General features: G+C 33.3%; 2 protein-coding genes across 4 annotated transcripts; one reads left to right on the forward strand and one right to left on the reverse strand.

Annotated features, from left to right (window-relative positions):
* The first annotated feature begins 386 nt into the window (after positions 1–386).
* LOC131804377 (glutathione S-transferase theta-1-like) lies at positions 387–13187 on the forward strand. Its single transcript, XM_059127215.1, has 4 exons — positions 387–669; positions 11399–11685; positions 11921–12056; positions 12791–13187. Exons 1-4 carry the CDS (start codon positions 549–551, stop codon positions 12955–12957), a joined length of 711 nt encoding a protein of 236 aa, XP_058983198.1. The 5' UTR covers positions 387–548; the 3' UTR covers positions 12958–13187.
* Positions 13188–15401: 2214 nt separating this feature from the next.
* On the reverse strand, positions 15402–19060 carry LOC131804375 (uncharacterized). Of its 3 annotated transcripts, XM_059127211.1 has the most exons (4): positions 18904–19059; positions 17219–18383; positions 15853–16374; positions 15402–15750 (listed from the first exon to the last, which is right to left on the reverse strand). In XM_059127211.1, the coding sequence occupies exons 2-4, from the start codon at positions 18279–18281 to the stop codon at positions 15524–15526; spliced, it is 1812 nt and encodes a 603-aa protein (XP_058983194.1). In that variant the 5' UTR covers positions 18282–18383; positions 18904–19059; the 3' UTR covers positions 15402–15523. The 3 variants fall into 3 exon arrangements, with proteins under 3 accessions (XP_058983194.1, XP_058983192.1, XP_058983193.1); XM_059127209.1 differs by having other exon boundaries at positions 15402–16374; positions 18904–19060; XM_059127210.1 differs by lacking the exon at positions 18904–19059 and having other exon boundaries at positions 15402–16374; positions 17219–18397.
* Between the last annotated feature and the right edge of the window lie 263 nt (positions 19061–19323).

Raw genomic sequence — 19323 nt, forward strand, 5'->3', positions numbered from 1 at the left:
ACATTATCTCTTCAATTCATATTCATAACATGGTTGAATTTTATGGCAGTAGATAGTTGTTGTTGGAGAATACAACGAATATTGGGAACAAAACAAAAAATCAAAAACAATAACAAATATAAAAAAACATACCAGAATAATAAAATATTTGTTGTGTGTATATATCACTCACACTACTTTGAAAAAAAAAAACATACGATCGACCGGCTTTTTCCACAATACAACAACACTGTGTTAAATCATCGCCAAGCTATTTGCATTGTTAAATGGATTGCATGTATTTGGTGGAGTGCTGAAGAAAGATGTGTGTAACCACGCCATGTGGTAGTGTTGGTTAGCTATACCTGCGCCAATTCAACGGTCGCGTATTAATTGATCTTCAAAAGCAAATCAAGCTCAGTTCAACATTGACTGTTTGACTGTGATCTGTGGCTGGTGAAGTACATTTTTAACGGTGAACCAATTTACTTTTAAAAGTTAGTGAAACGGAACTGGATATTTAAAACTGAAGAGTTAAAGAAATACTTAACCGGCGGAAAAAAGTCATCATGCCTATGCAACCTATTAAATTTTATTATGATGTTCTAAACCAATCTAGTCGTGCTTTATATATATTATTGGAAGCTTCGAAAATTCCCTTCGAACCTGTGCAAATTTCGCTTTTAAAAGGTATGTGATACGTAATATACATGTTCTTTGGTTTCTTTAAATCTATACTTTGCAAAATACAAAGAAATTTACAGCAAATATTTTGTCTAAACAACAAACTTCTTATTTTATACAAATGTATTTACTTGTAGACGGTTGTGATTAAGAATTTTTACGGTTCTAAAACATTGATGTTTCTGATATTTCTAAAAATCTTACTTTGAGTGCAAACATTCGATTGAACAAAATTTGAAATAAATAATTTTTCAAATTATTTGGTTTTAGTAGAAAATACCAGAGACATTGGGGTCTCGCAATGTTGGTAGGAAAGTATATATATTTGTGAAACGTCGTCATTTGACGTATAGGCAATGGAATTGACAGTTGAAATCCACTCCACTAACCCGAAAATACATAATCAATTATTGCTTAGGAAATTTAGTATTATTTATTAGCCGTTAAATTATATCAAAATGATCCATCAATTCTCACAGTTTCCCCCAACTTTTTGGTTTTGTTCAATCTTAAGGAATGTTTTAAAACAACTCGGAAAAGACATAGTCATTTATTGCTGAGGAAAAAAATGAGTGTTATTTTTTAACTGTTAAATTGTAGCAGAAAGGTTTGTCACTCTATTTTTTGTTTTTTTTTTCTTTTGTTTTCATACCCTCCACCATAGTATAGAGGGTATATTAAGTTTGTCATTCCGTTTGTAACACCTCGAAATATACATTTTAGACCCCACAAAGTACATATATCCTTGATCAGTATAAAATTCTATGTCGATTTAGCGATGTCCGTCCGTCTATCCGTCTGTGGAAATTACTTTAGCTTCCGAACAAAATGAAGTAGATTGATAAAATTTTACTTTTGGTATTGAAAATGGGCCATGTAGGTCCACGTTGTGGAATAGCCCCCATATAACGGTACCTCGCGATATTTGGTATTTTGATGATTTTAGCGACATTATTCACCTCACCGGAATTGTTTCAAATTTGGTATTTGAAGTTCGTAATGAAAAAGCCTAAGACAAAAATTGTCTGTGCAGGTCCACGTCTTCGTATAGCCCCCATATAACGGTACCTCCCGATTTTCGGTATTTTGATAATTTTAGCGACATTATCCACCGGAATTGTTTCAAATTTGGTATTTGAAGTTCGTAATGGATTCTACAGTCTAAGACAGAAAATTGTCTGTGCAGGTCCACGTCTTCGTATAGCCCCCATATAACGGTACCTCCCGATATTCGGTATTTTGATGATTTAAACTACATTATTCACCGATTTTTTTTTAAGTTTCGCATTAGAATATTGTAATTTCTTTTGACAAAAGTTACCTATGCAGGTCCATGTCGTCGTATAGACCCTAATATAACAGCTTCATTCTATGTTTTTAAGATTTTAACAGAATTTTTAACGAAGTTTATTGTTTTTTAGAATTGTCAAATTCGTTCTAAATGGTGGAGGGTATTCAAAGTTCGCCTGGCCGAACTTACAGCTTTTTTACTTGTTTTCATTATTTTTAACTCCAACTCTTTTTAATACGTATTCACTCGAAGAAGAGTAAGCAAAAGCATTTTACAAACTACGATTATAATTGCCATGTAGATTTAAGATTTTTAATAGTTATTCGTCTCCGTACTTTTAATGTTTCGCTCTTTTGCGAAGATTTTCACAAAAATTAAGGGAGCGCAGCAAATGTTTGTTACAGCCTACAAGCGAAACTGAGGCTTTCTCTTTTCTAGTTTGATTAGGCCCTTGAAGCAATTATTTTTTGAAGTATTGTGTTATATCCCAAATCTGAAGTGTGATCCTGTAACTCATTTTTTGAATTACCGACAAAAATCGGTAACTTTAAAATCCAAAAATTTGATTTGAAGTTAAAGTTGAAAACATTGGTATCTAACGGTAGGTCTTAGCGACTACTTTGATTTCGTCGCTAATTTATGGAAAAAATTCATTAATTATAAAAAAAATTCGTTAAAATATAATCGGTTATAGAATTCCACTACTAATTTGACATATGCATTGGATTTGAACATTGAATGTAAATGAATTTACAAAGGAATTTATGACGATATAGATATTTTAATATACTTACAAAAAAAAAACTTTTCTGATATTTGCTCTGTTCCGGAAACTACAAGAAGCTACTTGTATTGAAATTGTTTTTGATACCATTAAAGTAAAATCGGCTATCGTAGTAAAAATTTTCACATTCTTGCAGTTCTGAAACAAACCAATGTATTGAATAATGTTATAAATAAGACACAACAAAAAGATGATAATGCGTAAGAAAATGACAGCTGTTTTAAAATGTCTTTATGTTCGAAAAGAATTAAGAGCAGCCCAAGAAGAATGCTTCATTTTTTTAACAACGGTTTCCTAGCTTGCTTTATCAATTTCCATAAAACAGATACGACCTAGTTTTGGCACTTGTTTCATGAATCGTACAATATTTGATAATTTATGTATTTAGTTGTCGATTTAAAGTCGCTTAAACTTATACATTTTATTGTAATAAAAACTTTTAGCACTACACTGCTAATTTATGGATGTGTGATATATTAAGACACGCGTATTTTCAAATGGTAAACAAGTCCATTATTTATTTAATGCAAATTGCAATTATCAAAGTGTAAAAATTAGTTCAAAAATAGATTCGATTGAAAATTCACAAATGATTGTGAAAAACGAAGCTTTTTTCTTCAACAACATACAACACAGTTAATATTATAGAAATTTAATTAGGAAAAAATTCTGTTCTTCAACATTTTTAACGTAAAATATATTGAACATTGGTATTAACAATGCGTCGCCAGCTCTTCAAATGCACTTTGTCCCTAGTCCCCGTTCTGTTGCAACGGGTACAACTGATCGTCTTGTTTACTTTTTACAGTCCAAACTTGTTTTTACTGCATATTTTATTTTTCTTTCTTGTTTATTATTATTATTTTTTATTCCTATTTTTATCTTGTTTATGGTATTTCGAAATTCAACACACACCCCTTTGAATTTGCGTAGGCAACAACAATATAAATATAGCTTGCTGATCGAACTCTGTTTACATGTGAAACCGGCTTATCTTAAATACATACATACTTTCCACATAACAAAGACAAAGCAAGCAAACACACAAATAAAGACGAAGATAAAATCATATTTAATTTATACAGTTTCGAATGTCCTGTCAATCATCCTGTAGAACCAACTGAGAGTGAACTATATAATGCAGTTATAGTTAAAAAGAAATGTCGATTACAAACAATTTGGCCCAATTAAATAAGTTTCAATAGAAAAGGGTAAATAAAGGATATATCTGGTCTAAGTCAAACACAAATATCTACAACCACTAGGTATCAATTTGTTTTCAAAGCAAGCATATTTTGGTTTTATAAATGCAAATCACTAGCTATTATAAATGCATACACATATCGTAGTAAATGTAACTGACATGTTTAATATGACTGCATTTACCTTTTGCACATTTTATCACAAATCCAAACGTATTAGATAGAAATACCACGATATTATCTCCAACACAGTAACAAAGTCATACTTATGAAAAATGTAAATGTTTAAAAAAAAAAAAACAAGCAGAATGTAAATGTTGGCGCCTGTAGTAATGTGTGTTCACGTTCACCTTCAAGGCGTATATTGACATTAATGTTCAAAAGCAAAAAGTTCTTTGAACTTGCATAAATCAAATGTGTTTGCAACCAAATAACCGAATAGAAACTATGATTTCACTTACAGTTGCATGGTTGTATGTATGTAAAGCGCATTGATATTATGTGGATTAGAGGGTAACGGTTCCCTCCTAGCCAAACGAAATTAATTGATTTGGTTCAAACAAACGCACATATATTTTTGATAGCTTCTTTTTTGCAAAAGCTAGCAGACATATCACAAGATAAATTCGGTATGAAAGTGATTCTAATTTCGTATTTAGCTTCTTCAGAAAATGAAAATCGCAACATTTTTTGGATTTGAAACCACTTTTGTTTTCGCAAGTAAAATTGTATTTTTATGAAAACTTGTAACTTTAAACCAGTCTCAAAATACTTTTAAGTAATAATAAGTAAAAAAGCTGTAAGTTCGGCCGGGCCGAACTTTTAATACCCTCCACCATTTGGTACAAATTTGGCAATTTCCAAAAAAAAAAAACATAAATAATAATAATTAAATCCGTTAAGAATTCTGTAAAACCTTAAAAATACCGAATGCTTATACGACGACGTGGATCAGCATAGGCAACTTTTTTCATAAGTTATTACAATATTTACATGCGAAACTTGAAGAAAAATCTGTTTATAATGTAGCTAAAATCATCAAAATTCCGAATATGGGGGGTACCGTTATATGGGGCTACACGAAGACGTAGACCTGCACAGATAATTTTCTGTCTTACGCTGTAGTATCCCTTAAGAACTTCAAATGCCAAATTTGAAACAATTCCGGTGAATAATGTCGCTAAAATCAACAAAATACCGAATATCGGGAGGTACCATTATATGGGGGCTATATGATAACTTGGACCTACATGGCCCATTTACGAACTTAACCTGCCTACTGGCAAAATATACATGTGTGCAAAATTTTAACCTTCTATCTCAATTTGTTCGAAAGATAGCGTGATTACAACAGACAGACGGACAGACAGACAGACAGACGGACATGGCTAAATCGTCTTAGAATTTTACGCTGATCAAGAATATATATACTTTGTTGGGTCTGACATGAGTATTTCGAGGAGTTACAAACGGAATGACAAAATTAATATACCTTCCATAGTATGGTGGAGGGTATAAAAATGTTGTCTTAATGACAAATACACATTTTTAATATTTTTATTCAAAATAATTAGCAAATTTTAATGGTTTCTCAATTGACGAAGGCAATTGTTAACAAAGTGTTGCCACACCACTTTTTTCTTGAAAATCACTTTTTTCGTCAAACAAAAATTATTCATCTGCGAAAACCAAACAATGTGGAATTTTGAATAATAAACTGAAGCAAAGATAAAAAACAAAACAAAAAGAACACACAAAATATGTGAAATATGTATTGTGGAATCCTTTTTAATCAATTAATCATTAATTAATATTTTAGGGGCAGGCACAGGAATTTGGTCCGAAGCATCTCTGAATTCGTAGTTCACCAAATCGTACGAAATCCGAAGAAGGTAAAACAAAATCGTACGATTTTAAATTGCGAAATTCAAACTATTTCGATACGATTTTGTGACATGGCTGTATATTTAATAGTTCCACATTACATGCAATTAAAATCATAGAATTAAATATATTTTTACTATAAATGTGTGGAAAATTGCTTGGAGGCTAGCCGTAGCGACTAATTTAATGAATTTTGTCAAGCAGATTGTGTGCAGAACTGAATACATATAATACTGAACCGTACCGAACCGAAGCAATCCAAAACCACGGTTCGAGCCGTCTGAAAAACCATTTCGCTTTTTGAACCAAATCTTAATTGGACAATCGTAGTTACAATGAATTATTGGAAATATATGGGAGCTGAACAGATTTAGCCAGCATTTTGATATCTTGTGGCGAATGTAATTGTTATGCGGTTTTGTTTGTATTGCGGCTTTGGAGTAATGGAATATCAAATTGAATAAAACATTTATGTAGGAGCTATTGCTATGTCTGTCTCTCACTAAATGTCATTAGCTTGATTCGATTGTATGTGCCAATATACATCCATTTGGTCGAAAATATTTATATGGAGGTATAGCCATTATTTTATTAGTGCCACTTATTTCCATGGGTTTCGTTCTGGGGTCAAAGAAACGAACAGGGCAAAATTTCGCTTCAATCGAACAATAAATGGGATATGCAAATAACTTACAAAATTAGATCAATAGATACCGAAAGTAATTAGTTTATTTGCATGGTACAAACAAATGCCCAAAGAAATATTACCCTGCAGCACAGTGTGGCGCAGGGTATGAAATATATTCTCGATCGAGTAGAAAATCAGTTTAAAAAAATTATTATGTGAGTACTTATGGATAGATGTTATAATTGATAGTTCTATAAATTTTATCGCCAAGTTGTTTTTTTGCTAACAGGAATACATTAGTCATGCAAAAGGTTTGCTACAATAAATTATTGGTAGGTGGATGACTAAAAAGAATACGTTTTTAAACAATATGTATTATTTTTTTCTTTTAAGATAAACAAAAAATAGTATGCGCACACAAAATTCATATAACGTTAAGTACATGTATTATAATAATGGACATTGATGAAATTATCGACGTTATACATGTGTAATAGAAAAAGAATTTGCAAATAAATTAGCTGTTAAAGATGTAGAAACACGTATTTTCCAAAATGGTTGTTAGTTTTGAGAAATTCTGTATGGGGAATTATTACCCAATATAAATACAGTACAGACGTGTATCAATTTGCACAATAACAAAAGACAATCAGCGAGAAAATGGTAAAAAGTAGGCGGGGCCGACTATATGATACCCTCCCTACACCACTCCGCATATTTTGCAGAACTGACTGTGGGGGATTCATGTAAAGTAAATCATACCAATTATGGTTGTTGCCGAATGCGTTATACGGCTTCAGTTCGTTTTAAATTTGAAATCGGATGAAATATATATGTTTATGAGAGTCATATCTTGATAACAAGCATTGTCTTAAAATGTTCAATATTATAAAAATGTTGGAGGTCCCTATTAAATTCCGACATATGATTTCACATTGATATATACAGGACTGCAAACCACTTGTATAGCATTTAACATCTATTTTCAAAAAAATGTTGGAAACTATACACAAGTACCTTCATTATTTTTTTTTTGTATTTATAAACTTTCCTTGTACCAATATTAGTAATGTCGACCCTTTTTTAAATTCCCTGTTAAAATCTGTTGAGAAGTGGTGTAGGGTATGCATATAACGACATGCACATAAACATATATGTTTGTTTGTATGTATGATTTTATTTTCTTTCCAATGATTAGAAATTCCCGTTTTTGTGTGTCAACAACTTTTGACCAAAGTCTTCGGTACAAAAAGACGTTTGTAAGCGATTAAAACACATAAACAAAGAAATCAGTAATTAGTATTATTTTTCAGTTCTTATCAAAGTCTTCGGTACAAAAAGACGTTTGTAAGCGATTAAAACACACAAACAAAGAAATCTGTAATTAGTTTATTTTTCAGTTCTTATCAAATGCTGTATGTTTTTTATTTTTTTTTTAATTAAAAATAAAACAAAATTATCACAATTTTAAATACCCAGTACGACTAAGAAAACATGCTATATAAAATACATACATACATACACATGTGTACGTAAATTAAGAAATTTAAAATCTCTCCATTGTAACACCTCAAAGCATGATTTTGATTCGAATGAAGTTTAGAAACGATCAATGAAAGTATGGAATCATTCGAACACTTTTTTTCAATGAAAAACAAAGTGTATACATACACTCATATTTTATTGAACTTTTTTAAAACTAGGTTATTGTCCACTAGGTTAATAACCACTTAAGATTACGACAATTCAGTAGAGTGATACTTTAATAAATTATGTTGACGCAAATAACACAAGTCATGGAAATTATTACCATAAATTGTATACCGATTACCAATTGGTAATAGCGTGTTGAATACAAGATTTTTACTCAGGTCAACCGTGATAATTGAGCAATCAAAATTAATTTAACGAAAGTTTTTCTTAAATTTAATTATTTGTATGGTACCAAAATACAATAATCACAAGGTCTGGCAGACTGATTAATTGTGAAGAATATTACTTTGAACTGCATTTTGAATTTAATAATCCAAGTTCTAAAAATGTATATTTTTCAAATTTAAATAATATATTGAACATTTATTGTTTTGTTTACGTTTTTGGCATATATGGTCTGTTGAAGAACTACCAGAATGCCAAAAAATGTAACTACCATTTCCCTTTATGATATTGAAAGAAATTGCAATAGTAGATTCTTGCAGGCTCTGGAGCTAGAGCAATAGCCATTATTACTTACTAACATTGTTTACAATAATATATACCTATATTGTTGTTGTTGAATTGTATTTGTGGTAGTGTTGCTTCTACCTTTTAATGAGTTTCAGTTAAAACTTGTTAAAAAGTATCTGTCGGCACTGCCGACAGGTGTTTACCCTGAACCAGTGTTCAATTATTTAAATATATTTTGACTTCTGTTATAATTATTATTGACCCTCTATGGAGTGGGTTCTGAAGGAATGGGCCAATATTGTCCATTTCAAATCGGACCAGGTTTGGTCTATATTGGTAACTTCATCACAAAATCCATATTCATCCCAAGTTTCTGGTTGAGAGAAATATTTAGATATATTAAATTTTAAATAATCACTGATTTGTTTCGTAAGTTATGACAGATAAAGTATTGAAAATTGTGACCCTTTGTGAATGAGGTATAGCTGCGAACACCAGCTATATATCATCTTCACAACAGATCTAGGAAAAATGTTTGTATGTGTGAAATTTTTAGAGAGTTGAATGCTTATTTGGCTTACTTTGAGCGTTTGGTTTCTCAAAATCTTGAACCCAATGTGGGAGAGGTACCAGAAGAAATTGTCAGATCTCTACAATCTTTTTAACAGATCTTGTGTTGATGGAAATATTGACATGTGCCAAGTCTGAATGGAATCGGATGTTAATTTCGCGTTTTATGAGTTCCATGGATATTCAAAATGTTGACCCTTTGTGGGGGAGGTACAAGAAGGAGAGGACCGATATATCCAACAGATCTTGTGTTAGTAAAAATAATAGAATGTGTGAAATATAAAAGGAAACTGATTTATGTGGGAGGTACCAGAAGGAATGGTTCAATCTCTACCATCTTTATAAAAGATCCTGTGTTGATAGAAATATTCGGATGTGCCAAGTCTAAATGGAATTGGATATTCATTTCGCGTTTTATGAGCTTAATGAATATTAAAAATTTCGAATTTTTTGTGGGGGAGGTACCAGAAGAAGTGGGCCGATCTATTCCATCTTAATTTCAAATCTTGGGTTAATATAATTATTGGGATGTGTGAAATTAGAAGACAATCGGACTCTTACATCATATTTTATGAGAGTTGTAATTATTAAAAATTTTGACCATTTGTGAGGCGGTACTTGATGGAGTGGGCCAATATTGTCCATTTTTTACATCTGACCTAGCACTGACGCAAATATTACTATTTTCAAAGTTAGAGCAAAATTGGAGTATCCTTTCTTTTTCTGTGCAAGAAAATATATTTTTTGAAAATTTCGACATTTTGTGGGGGAGATACCAGAAGGAGTGGACCGATATTGTCCATTTTCGAACTCGATCTAAGTTTCACAAAAATATTACGATGTACCAAGTTTGGACCAAATCGGATACTCCGTTCGGGAGTTATCGTGCGCACCAGCCAGCCAGACAGGAGGACGGATGGACATTGCTAGAACGACTCAAAATGTTCTGAAACGGATTTGGTCCAAAGAGACCTAAGGTCTAAAACCGTTATTTATATATACCCTCTGTAGTCATATGGCTGAGGGTATAAAAAGGACAGTTTGACAAATGAAATTGTCACTCTAATTCGACTATATACTTTCCATTTATTTTAATTTACTTTTAGATTTGTAGGGCGAGATCATTAAGAAAATATGTATTTTGTAAACGTGATTTTTAGGTGGTACACTGTCAGCCGTTTAAACTGACCACCAAATAAACCAACAACATTTCGTCGCATGACAAGTTTACTCATCACGCCACGGTAGCGAGACTTTGATATCAATATTTTAAAATGTAGTGATAACAATGCGACTAACCGCCTTGATAAATAAACAAAAAAAAAAAAAAAAAAAAACAGGTTTAATTATAATTTTAATCACTTTCCGAAAATAAACAATAACATAATTAATAATTTGTTGCTTGCCAACTCTTTTATACCCTCAGCATTCTGCTTTTATAGAACATCCTTTGATACGACAGAATTGTTCATAGTTGAAATAATGGTTTCTGATCCGAAGTTCTTTCTTTTCAGTATAGTGATTATATCGGCACACCCCTTTTCGCACCTCCCCGCAAAAGGTCAACACTTGTTGCTGCAAGAATCCACTATTTTTGCAGTTTTTTTTTTTCGCTAGAAAAAAGTAACATTTTTTCAATTCTGGAACTGACCAACTATAAATAATAACTGGGATGAGTGTAAGATTAGAGTGCGACATTTAACAAACATCACAGATATCAATGTTTCTGTCAAAATTAGATATAGTGTGAAAATTGACTCCCTCTGGCACACCCTCCGTAAAGAGTCCTTCTAACAAAATGATAAACGACTGACTGTTTTTCTTTAAACTTAGATCAACTGCAAAAATTAAAAAATATTGTTTCTCCGATGTTCTTTAAACTTCACACTTCCCAAGCAATATCGATGAAGAGCCGATAAAAAATGTAAAAAGTGTGATTTCAATAACGTGCATTATTAAAATGTTGAAATTTAATACTGTACTTCCAACCACAAAATCGAAGAAGAAATTTGTATTAGCACTGGACTATTGTTATTGCTTAACGTAACCTACATTTGCAGTGATGCATGTTGAAATTTGAATTCGAAAATTATTACACAAACAATGTGATTTTTTAAAATAATATCAAATTACTATATCCGAATCACATGCCTTTTGCTTTACAAATCTGTCGATAAAAGCCATAACATAATTTATTTGTTATATTTTAGGTGAACATCTGACTGGCGAATACAGAGATAAAGTTACCCGCTTCAAACGGATTCCCGCCATTAACGACCATGGATTTCAATTATCTGAAAGTGTAGCCATATTCCGCCACTTGGTTAGGGAAAAAATTGTTCCAGAGCACTGGTATCCACGTAAAAATCTGGGTCGCAGTCGCATAGATGAATATTTAGAATGGCGCCAGCGTAACCTGGGCGTAGCCAGTACGGATTACTTCCAGCAAAAATGGCTCGTACCGTATTTACAGAAAACTCGAGCCAACGAGAGTTCAGTAAGTTATGAAATCCAGCCAAAAACAAAAAAGGCCATTATAAAATTGAAAACAAATGCAATAGTGTGCTTCACTAATGCATGCAAATTTAATAACGGAAGTGCCTTGACAGTGACATCGTTTTCAACTTTGGCCAAACCTCCAAGTTTTTTTTTACAAACGAGTTTTTGATTATCACTTTGTTTTGGTTCGTCTTTAACTGTTTTTTTCACGTATTTTTTGCTTTTGTTTGTAGGTAAACGGAGCTGCTAAACAACTTGAACGCAATTTGAACGATTTCGAAAATCTCTTTCTACAGTCGAACAAATTCATAATTGGAGATACTATTTCGTATGCAGATTTATTGGCCATATGTGAGGTGGACCAACCAAGTAAGTGCTAATAAAGCAAACGTTTTGATTATTAATTTTTATATATTATATTAAATACATACATGTTGTGCTGTTTGAATGACATCCTTTCGTACGAACACAGGGCATTTAGTAAATATTTACAGCCTCATTTTATCCAAAAAAAAAATACTCTCGCTCGAATCTTTCGTATTTAAAGTATCCATCGTACAGTTAAAGCAAGGTAACATCATTTTAAATACCAACCCATATCCAGATCTTTATTTTCTGTAATTTACCTTGTCAAACTTAACTTGATTTAAAACAGGTTGCCATATCTGATTTGGGTACATACTATGGACTTATGAATATACATTTTGTCAATTTGAAAAAAAAAACTTGAAACTTATGATTATACAAAGTTCCAAGTTTCAAATTTGATTTACATAAAACATTTGGGAGGCTAACGTGTCATCCCAAAAATCTTTGGCAGTCTTGCAATATGTTTAATTCTTTACATTCGATACTAGTTTGTTCCAATTTATTCTCATTTAAAACACAAAAAAAAAAAAAACAATAAACAACATTGACTTCATGGGTATCATGGCATCTTATTTTTAATGACTCTGGCAGTAGGCGGGCCTTTCTCCCGGACTGTATTTCAGTAGTTTTACGAACCTGATTTACCTTCTTTTTTATCATGGGGCGAAACTGTAACTCATCTGTAAACCAAAATTAAAATTTGTTTCACATTCTATTTTTAATTTTTTTTTCAGAATATATTGGTTATAATCCATTTATTAAACGCAACAAGCTCTCAAAATGGTACGATGCTGTTCGAGAGGAATTGGGACCATTCTACAAGGATGTTTCTGGAGAATTTGAAAGCAAATTACGAACGGCTGAGAAAGGTCATAACGAGGTCATTTCGATGAAGCAATAATTATGCTTATGCCCTCTATCTTTGATTTGTTATATGATTTCCCTCAAATTAAAATCTTAGTTTATAGAATGTAAAACCACATATCACACATTACACCCGTATATAAGGTGCCGAATTAGATATTAATGTTGTACTTAATTAATAAGAAATGTTTAACATATTTATATTAGTGTATATATATGTAAATAGAACCGAATAAATTATAAGAAGATCTATGTGTCCATAGTAAATCTTGGGCATTTTGCAATGGTTAATTAACTTGAAGGTAGAACCATGGGACAAGATTATCTAATAATAATTATTTGTTTCTTTTTATCCATAATCAAAGAGCTGCATTGAGTGTGGCTGAGTATGCTTAATAAAACCAAAGAAAAATTATAGGTATTGATTAAAAAAACTAATCCTCAGCAATTTTCGTGTACATTTCATCGATAATCAACAATATCCCTATAAAAAAATAGGGGGGTTACTATGTAATTCGATTCAAAAGTTAAATATTACGGATGCGAATTTTTTACCACCTAACTCGAATTCGCAATTACATTTCCTAGTTTCGAGTTGCCAGATATTGATAATCTCCTTTCGGATTTGCATTACTATGTATTTCGAATGTAGATGTCAAAGTCGCTCGAAATTCAATTTCAATTTTCTTTATTGAGACTTCTTTTTATCAGATATTACAATTTTATATTTAGTAACAAACAATAACATATGTTGATTTTAGTTCTGTAAACGTATTGAACTAATAAACTCTAACAGTGTTGACATCTTCAATTCGATACGAATTAATAGTTCTTATAAAATACATTTAATGTAATATAGTGACAGTATAAAAAACAATGTTTGCTCACGACATTTACGGTGTTGTACAGAGCTTGGTCTGATATTAACAATATTAAGGGAAACAACCTAACATAAAACAGGATAACAATAAATTTCCTGTAACAATAAAAACATGAAATTAACAATTAACAATAATCGTTTTTTTATAACAATGTAAATCGAAAGTACAATTACAGTATGTACATATACAAGTATAAACAGATAATAATCTTTATAATTTAGATTACGAAATTATAGCGTTCATATAATTGTATTATAAGCGTATATACAAAAAACATTAAAAACATATAATACTGGAGACGTAAGATTTTATCCTCGATGCGAACAAGGCACAGCCTTGATATAGAATTGAGGAGGTGAGGTTAGATTGACATTATTAAGATCTTCGTGAAGTATTCCTACTGACGATAGGTATGTAGACGAAGTCCATGTGGTATTGTGGTTTGCTTCAAAGATTTCGTTCATTAATGGATTTTCGTGATGCTCCAGTCTTTCGGCGAATTTTAGGTGTTGTTGCATCGCATAGTGACAGAGAGGTTTGATGGAAGCGTTGGTGTAAATGAATTCGTTCGAGTAACGTTTCGAGGGGCATTGGAAGTTTTTGTTCAAACATTTGCGTAAGACATTTCTCTCGAATATTTCCATGTTGTTGGCCACCACAGGAGAAATGGAGAACCAAATAGGGAAAGCGTAGATGAGCAGAGGTCGTATCGCTACCTTATAAATTAGAAGTTTTGTCTGTGATGGCAGATATTTACTCTTGAGGATACCAGCATACATTCCAGCAACTTTTTTTGCTTTGGTGGTGATAAGCCGACCATGCTGATTAAATCGAAATAGGTAACTAAAGGTTACACCTAGATACTTTAATGATGTTTTGAATGGAATTTGGATACCATCAAGCGGAAGAGAGAGGTTTTTACTTTGCGGCACCACCAGTCTATGACATTTGCCACTCGCATTGCGAATGCAAATAGCTTCAGATTTTGTGGGGTTTATTTTAATGCCCCATTTTTTGTAAAAGTTGTTAATGATGTTGAGATGTGTGGCAACTGCGTTACGAGCTTCGTCTGGAAATTGGTTGTGCGAATAGATAAGACAATCATCTGCATACAGGATAGCTTGCGAGTTTAAGTGGCGGTGTGGGAAATCATAAAGATATAAATTGAATAAGAGGGGCGCTAGGACGCTCCCTTGCGGGACTCCGCTTCTTACTTCTCCAAAATCCGAAATGGCATTTTGAATTTGGACACAAAATTTGCGGTCCTGAAAGTAGTTATGTAACAACTTAATGAGGAATGGATCAACATTAAGTTCAATTAGCTTGTAAATAATACCTTTATGCCAGGTCGAATCGAAGGCTTTCTGAATGTCTAATGATACTGCGACTGTTGAATTCTGCAATCTTAGGTTGTAGACAATATCCGAGTGTAGTTTAAGAAGTGCATGTTGCGTCGAATTTCCAGGCCTGAATCCAAACTGGTAGTATGAAAGAGGATTTATAACAAATTCATTTTCGATTTTTGATTTTAACACAACTTCAAAAAGTTTTCCGATATTAGAGAGCAGTGAAATAGGTCTGAAATCAGCCACATTTTCTAAGGAGTTTTTTTTTTAATGGGAATTATCTTTGAAATCTTCCACGATGGGGGGAAGTGCCCATTATTAAGACAGTTGTTGAAGACAATGACTAAGAGTTTTATGGCCGACTCAGGGATCTTTTTCAGTATGTAGTTCGAGATGTTATCAATGCTGCAGGATTTCTTGTTTTAGAAGCGGCGATTATGCTTTTAACAGACTCCGAATTTGTGAAGTGGTAAAGGTCTTCATTATCGAGGGATGTGAAATCATCATTAAAGGTATAAATTTGACGAGGAAGGTTTTCCAAACAACGACCAATCCTGGAATCTATGTTTTCCACAGGGCTATCTGGGGCTTGCTCGCTGAAAACTGATCCATAATAATTGTGAAATAGGGTACATTTATCTTCATCAATTGTAGCCGATATGTTATTATATGTAATACAGTGGCTATGTAATGATTGTCTCTTACCGATGACTCTGTTAATCTGCTTAAAAGCCGATGGACCGGGGGTAATTTGTTGCAGGAACTTCCCAAAGCTTTTAGCTTGCTCCAATCTGATTAAGTCATTGATAATTATTTTTAGCAAGGAGATCTGCTTTGACAGAATATTATATTCCGGAGAAGTTCGATTGCCATTCCGATGATAAATTCTCTTTAATTGTTTCTGGCACCTATGCTTTTGGCTTAGAAATAGTTTAATGTTTTCTGGCAGAGGCCAGTTGCCATTTTTTAGTTCGATTTTGGTGGAATGTCTATCAGCCATGTTTGCTAGGGTTTGAGAAAATTTGTCCACGATATTATCAATTTCGGGGTTGCTCAGATTCCTGTTGATAGGTGGCAAAAGGTCTGATGAGGCTGCATCAAGATCTCTTTTAAAATGAGACCAATTGGTATTCTTAAACGATTGGAATGAATTAGATGGTATTACATTGAATTCAAAGTCAGCTAATCGCAATTGTAACTTTAGTGGGTAGTGATCTGAAAACGAAGCTAAAGATGAAATTTCGTAATTAGGCGGGTTAAAGGAGATAAGATGCCTGCTAATTAGGAAGTGATCAAGGTATGAGCTCCCATTTGGGAATGAGGGATTCACATCACAGATTCTGTGTACGTCACTTACGTTGTCCTGAAGCCAATTCCAAAGAGAAACTCCATTCGGGTTTTGGATACGATCTCCCCAATAAGGGTTTTTTGAGTTTAAATCACCTCCAACAATCATACCATCATAATTATTAGCAAGGTTGAAAATTTTATCAAGACCTGAAATTATGTCCAATCTGGGGAAATTTGAAGGGATGTATAAAGATCCAATCATATACCTTTTCGCAGCACCGCCATGTTTAAGAATTATTTCGAGAAAAATTGTGTGAAACCGCACATCTTCCAATGCTACTCGTTTGAAAAAAGTGTTGTCCTTAATTAAAATTGCTACACCCAGAGGACTATCGTCAGAGATGAGTTTGTATCCTTTAATGTAAATTCGCCGTTTGTTTTTCAGATGAAGCTCTTGTAGGAGGCAAACATCAATTTTATTATAAAATAACATATTTTGTAATTCAATTTGCCGCATCTTGTCTACGAGCGAGCGCACGTTAAAAGTCATAATATTAAGAGCCTTATAGACCATTTTTAACTTTGTTTAAAATACGAAGAAACTCAGCCTTAGCTTCACTTTTTGGCATATGTCGGTATTCGTTCAAGAATCTCTCGATTTCTTGTTCTAAGGTCAGAACTTCGGGCTCCATAAAATATTTTGACAATTTTAAAAACTAGTCAATCAATGCATTTGATTGGGAAGTTGGTGGTGAAGAAAAACAACCGGAAAAGGACTTACCAGGAACAATCATTGCAGAAATCGACTTCTTAACTTGCTGGGCCGCTACCTCTCTCTGCTCTCTGGATTTTCTCAATAGATTTCTTCTATTTTCCATATATTTTTTATATGAGGAACAACCCCTCCAGCTGGCAGGATGACCGGCTTCACCGCAGTTTGAACACACAGGGACATTGGATTCGGCTTCTTTTAATGAGCAAGCACCTGGCTCATGACTGTCGCTGCACTTAACGCATTTAAACGGGTAATTACAATTTTTGGCAATGTGCCCCCAGTGTTGGCAGCGCCTGCACTGAATGACCTTTTCCTTGTTTTTGGGAACTTCCCAATAGACGGTTTGATGTAAAATTCTATTGATGTGAACAATATCGTTTTTGGTTTTGCTTGGGTGTAGCGTAACTAAAAAAAGCCCGGTGTCATAGTTGTTTTGTTTTGAGTGTTTTGTCACCAACTTCGAGACATGGGCTACAATGCCCGGCGCCTCAGAATCCAAAATGTCCTTAACCTCAATAACGGAGGAACCACAATGCAAACCACGCAGCACCAAGGAAATTTGTTTTAGTTCAGTAGGGGTAAAAGAGTATGATTTTACTTTATTTTCTCTAAGAATCGCCATCATTTCGCTATGCAGCGAAGCGTCGTTAAAGTACAGTTTACTTTTATGTTTGTTCACATTTTTTATTATGAAAGAGCCGGCTGGCACTCTCTCTTCCAGTTGCTTTGCCAACAAGTTTATATCTTGATCATAAATGAAGATGGGTGGACAAAACTTATTTTTTGGTTCCACGTTGTTGGGACTTTTCTTGGCGGGCCGTTCCTTACGGCTGTTGGCAGCTGGCTTACTTTCACTCAAATTGTTAGAATTACCTTGGCTAGATGTATCGACAAATTTAATTTTACTCAAAATTGAGAAGCGGTTTTGGTTGCTAACGTCATAGGAAGTCACATCAACCTCCTCGTCATCAAAAGCACACCGTTTCCTTGAGTTGCAAGCGCCTAACAGGGCGTTGTCACTAATGATTGTTTCTTTCATCCTGGATTCCTGAAAATTACTTACAGCCATAAAAAAAATGGCGTAAAAATTACCAGGAGGCACCACCGGTGAAAATTTCTTTTCAATTCAAAGTCGCTCGAAAGAAGACATTTGTATTCGTTTGATTTTTACCTAACGGATAGAGAAAAATAAAACAAAAAAGAATTATTACAATTCAAAAAAGGATACAAAGCTCTGAAAAATGTGAATATTTCATTAATTCATACGCATTTTTAGGTAAATATGACTTAAAGTAATTCTTATAGGGAATATAATACAAGAAATATCAAAAAGCCAATTTAAAATAATGGCTACTTAAAAGCTTTAGACGCCAAACAAGCCACCAATGATTTCTGGGTAAAAAAATAAATGCAGCCTCCTTTTAAGTTTTGGGTAGATCATAAGACACAATATCATAAGTTTGTTGTGCCAATCCAGCAATGCTGTCGTGACCGATTTGGTGTTGGTACCCACCTTGCCCAAGAAACTTAAGTGTAGCACCCAATTTGACTATTGAAGTTACACTAATAGACCTCAGCGATGTCGGCTGCTGTTGTCCAGCACGTAATTAAATGCTTCCTTGTTAATCCCAAGAAAGAAACTCATTGCAATATGTAGAAATTTACACCATATTTATATAATTGTTACTTACGTTGCATCCGTCAACTAAATTAAGTCTACACCATCGCGTTTGATTTACGCTCCAATCGCTCATCTTCATTTTGCAACCAAAGAGCAATCGAATCCATTTTATTTGAACACCGATGTAAAAATCCTTTATGCGGCGCGGAAAAATAAATATTTTTTGCTTACCTTTATTGGTATTGTTTTGACGTTTTACGAAATAAATGCTGCCAACTTTAAATAATACACTCGAAAGTACTGCCAAAAGAAATCCTATTAGTAGCGACACTTTTTAGTCGATCCGAAACTGTTACATAGTACCAGTTTAAATTCGGATGCAACTTTCGACTCATTCGAACTATCGAGTCGAGTTACATAGTAACCCCCAGATCTGTAGAATTACAACATTATGCTATGTCATGATGTGGTGATATAACATATTTTTCCA

The sequence above is a fragment of the Musca domestica genome, unplaced genomic scaffold, assembly GCF_030504385.1.
Source record: "Musca domestica strain aabys unplaced genomic scaffold, Musca_domestica.polishedcontigs.V.1.1 43, whole genome shotgun sequence".
NCBI classification, from domain to species: Eukaryota; Metazoa; Arthropoda; class Insecta; order Diptera; family Muscidae; genus Musca; species Musca domestica.

Bases quoted from the DNA above. Each gene is read 5' to 3' on its own strand.
- LOC131804377 (XM_059127215.1), top strand. From the start codon at position 549: ATGCCTATGCAACCTATTAAATTTTATTATGATGTTCTAAACCAATCT. The intron at 670-11,398 runs GTATGTGATACG...GTTATATTTTAG, and splicing joins GCAAATTTCGCTTTTAAAAG to GTGAACATCTGACTGGCGAA. The intron at 12,057-12,790 runs GTAAGTGCTAAT...TTTTTTTTTCAG, and splicing joins ATGTGAGGTGGACCAACCAA to AATATATTGGTTATAATCCA.
- LOC131804375 (XM_059127209.1), bottom strand. From the start codon at position 18,281: ATGGCTGTAAGTAATTTTCAGGAATCCAGGATGAAAGAAACAATCATT. The intron at 16,375-17,218 runs GTAAGTCCTTTT...TTTCATCTTTAG, and splicing joins TTCTGCAATGATTGTTCCTG to CTTCGTTTTCAGATCACTAC.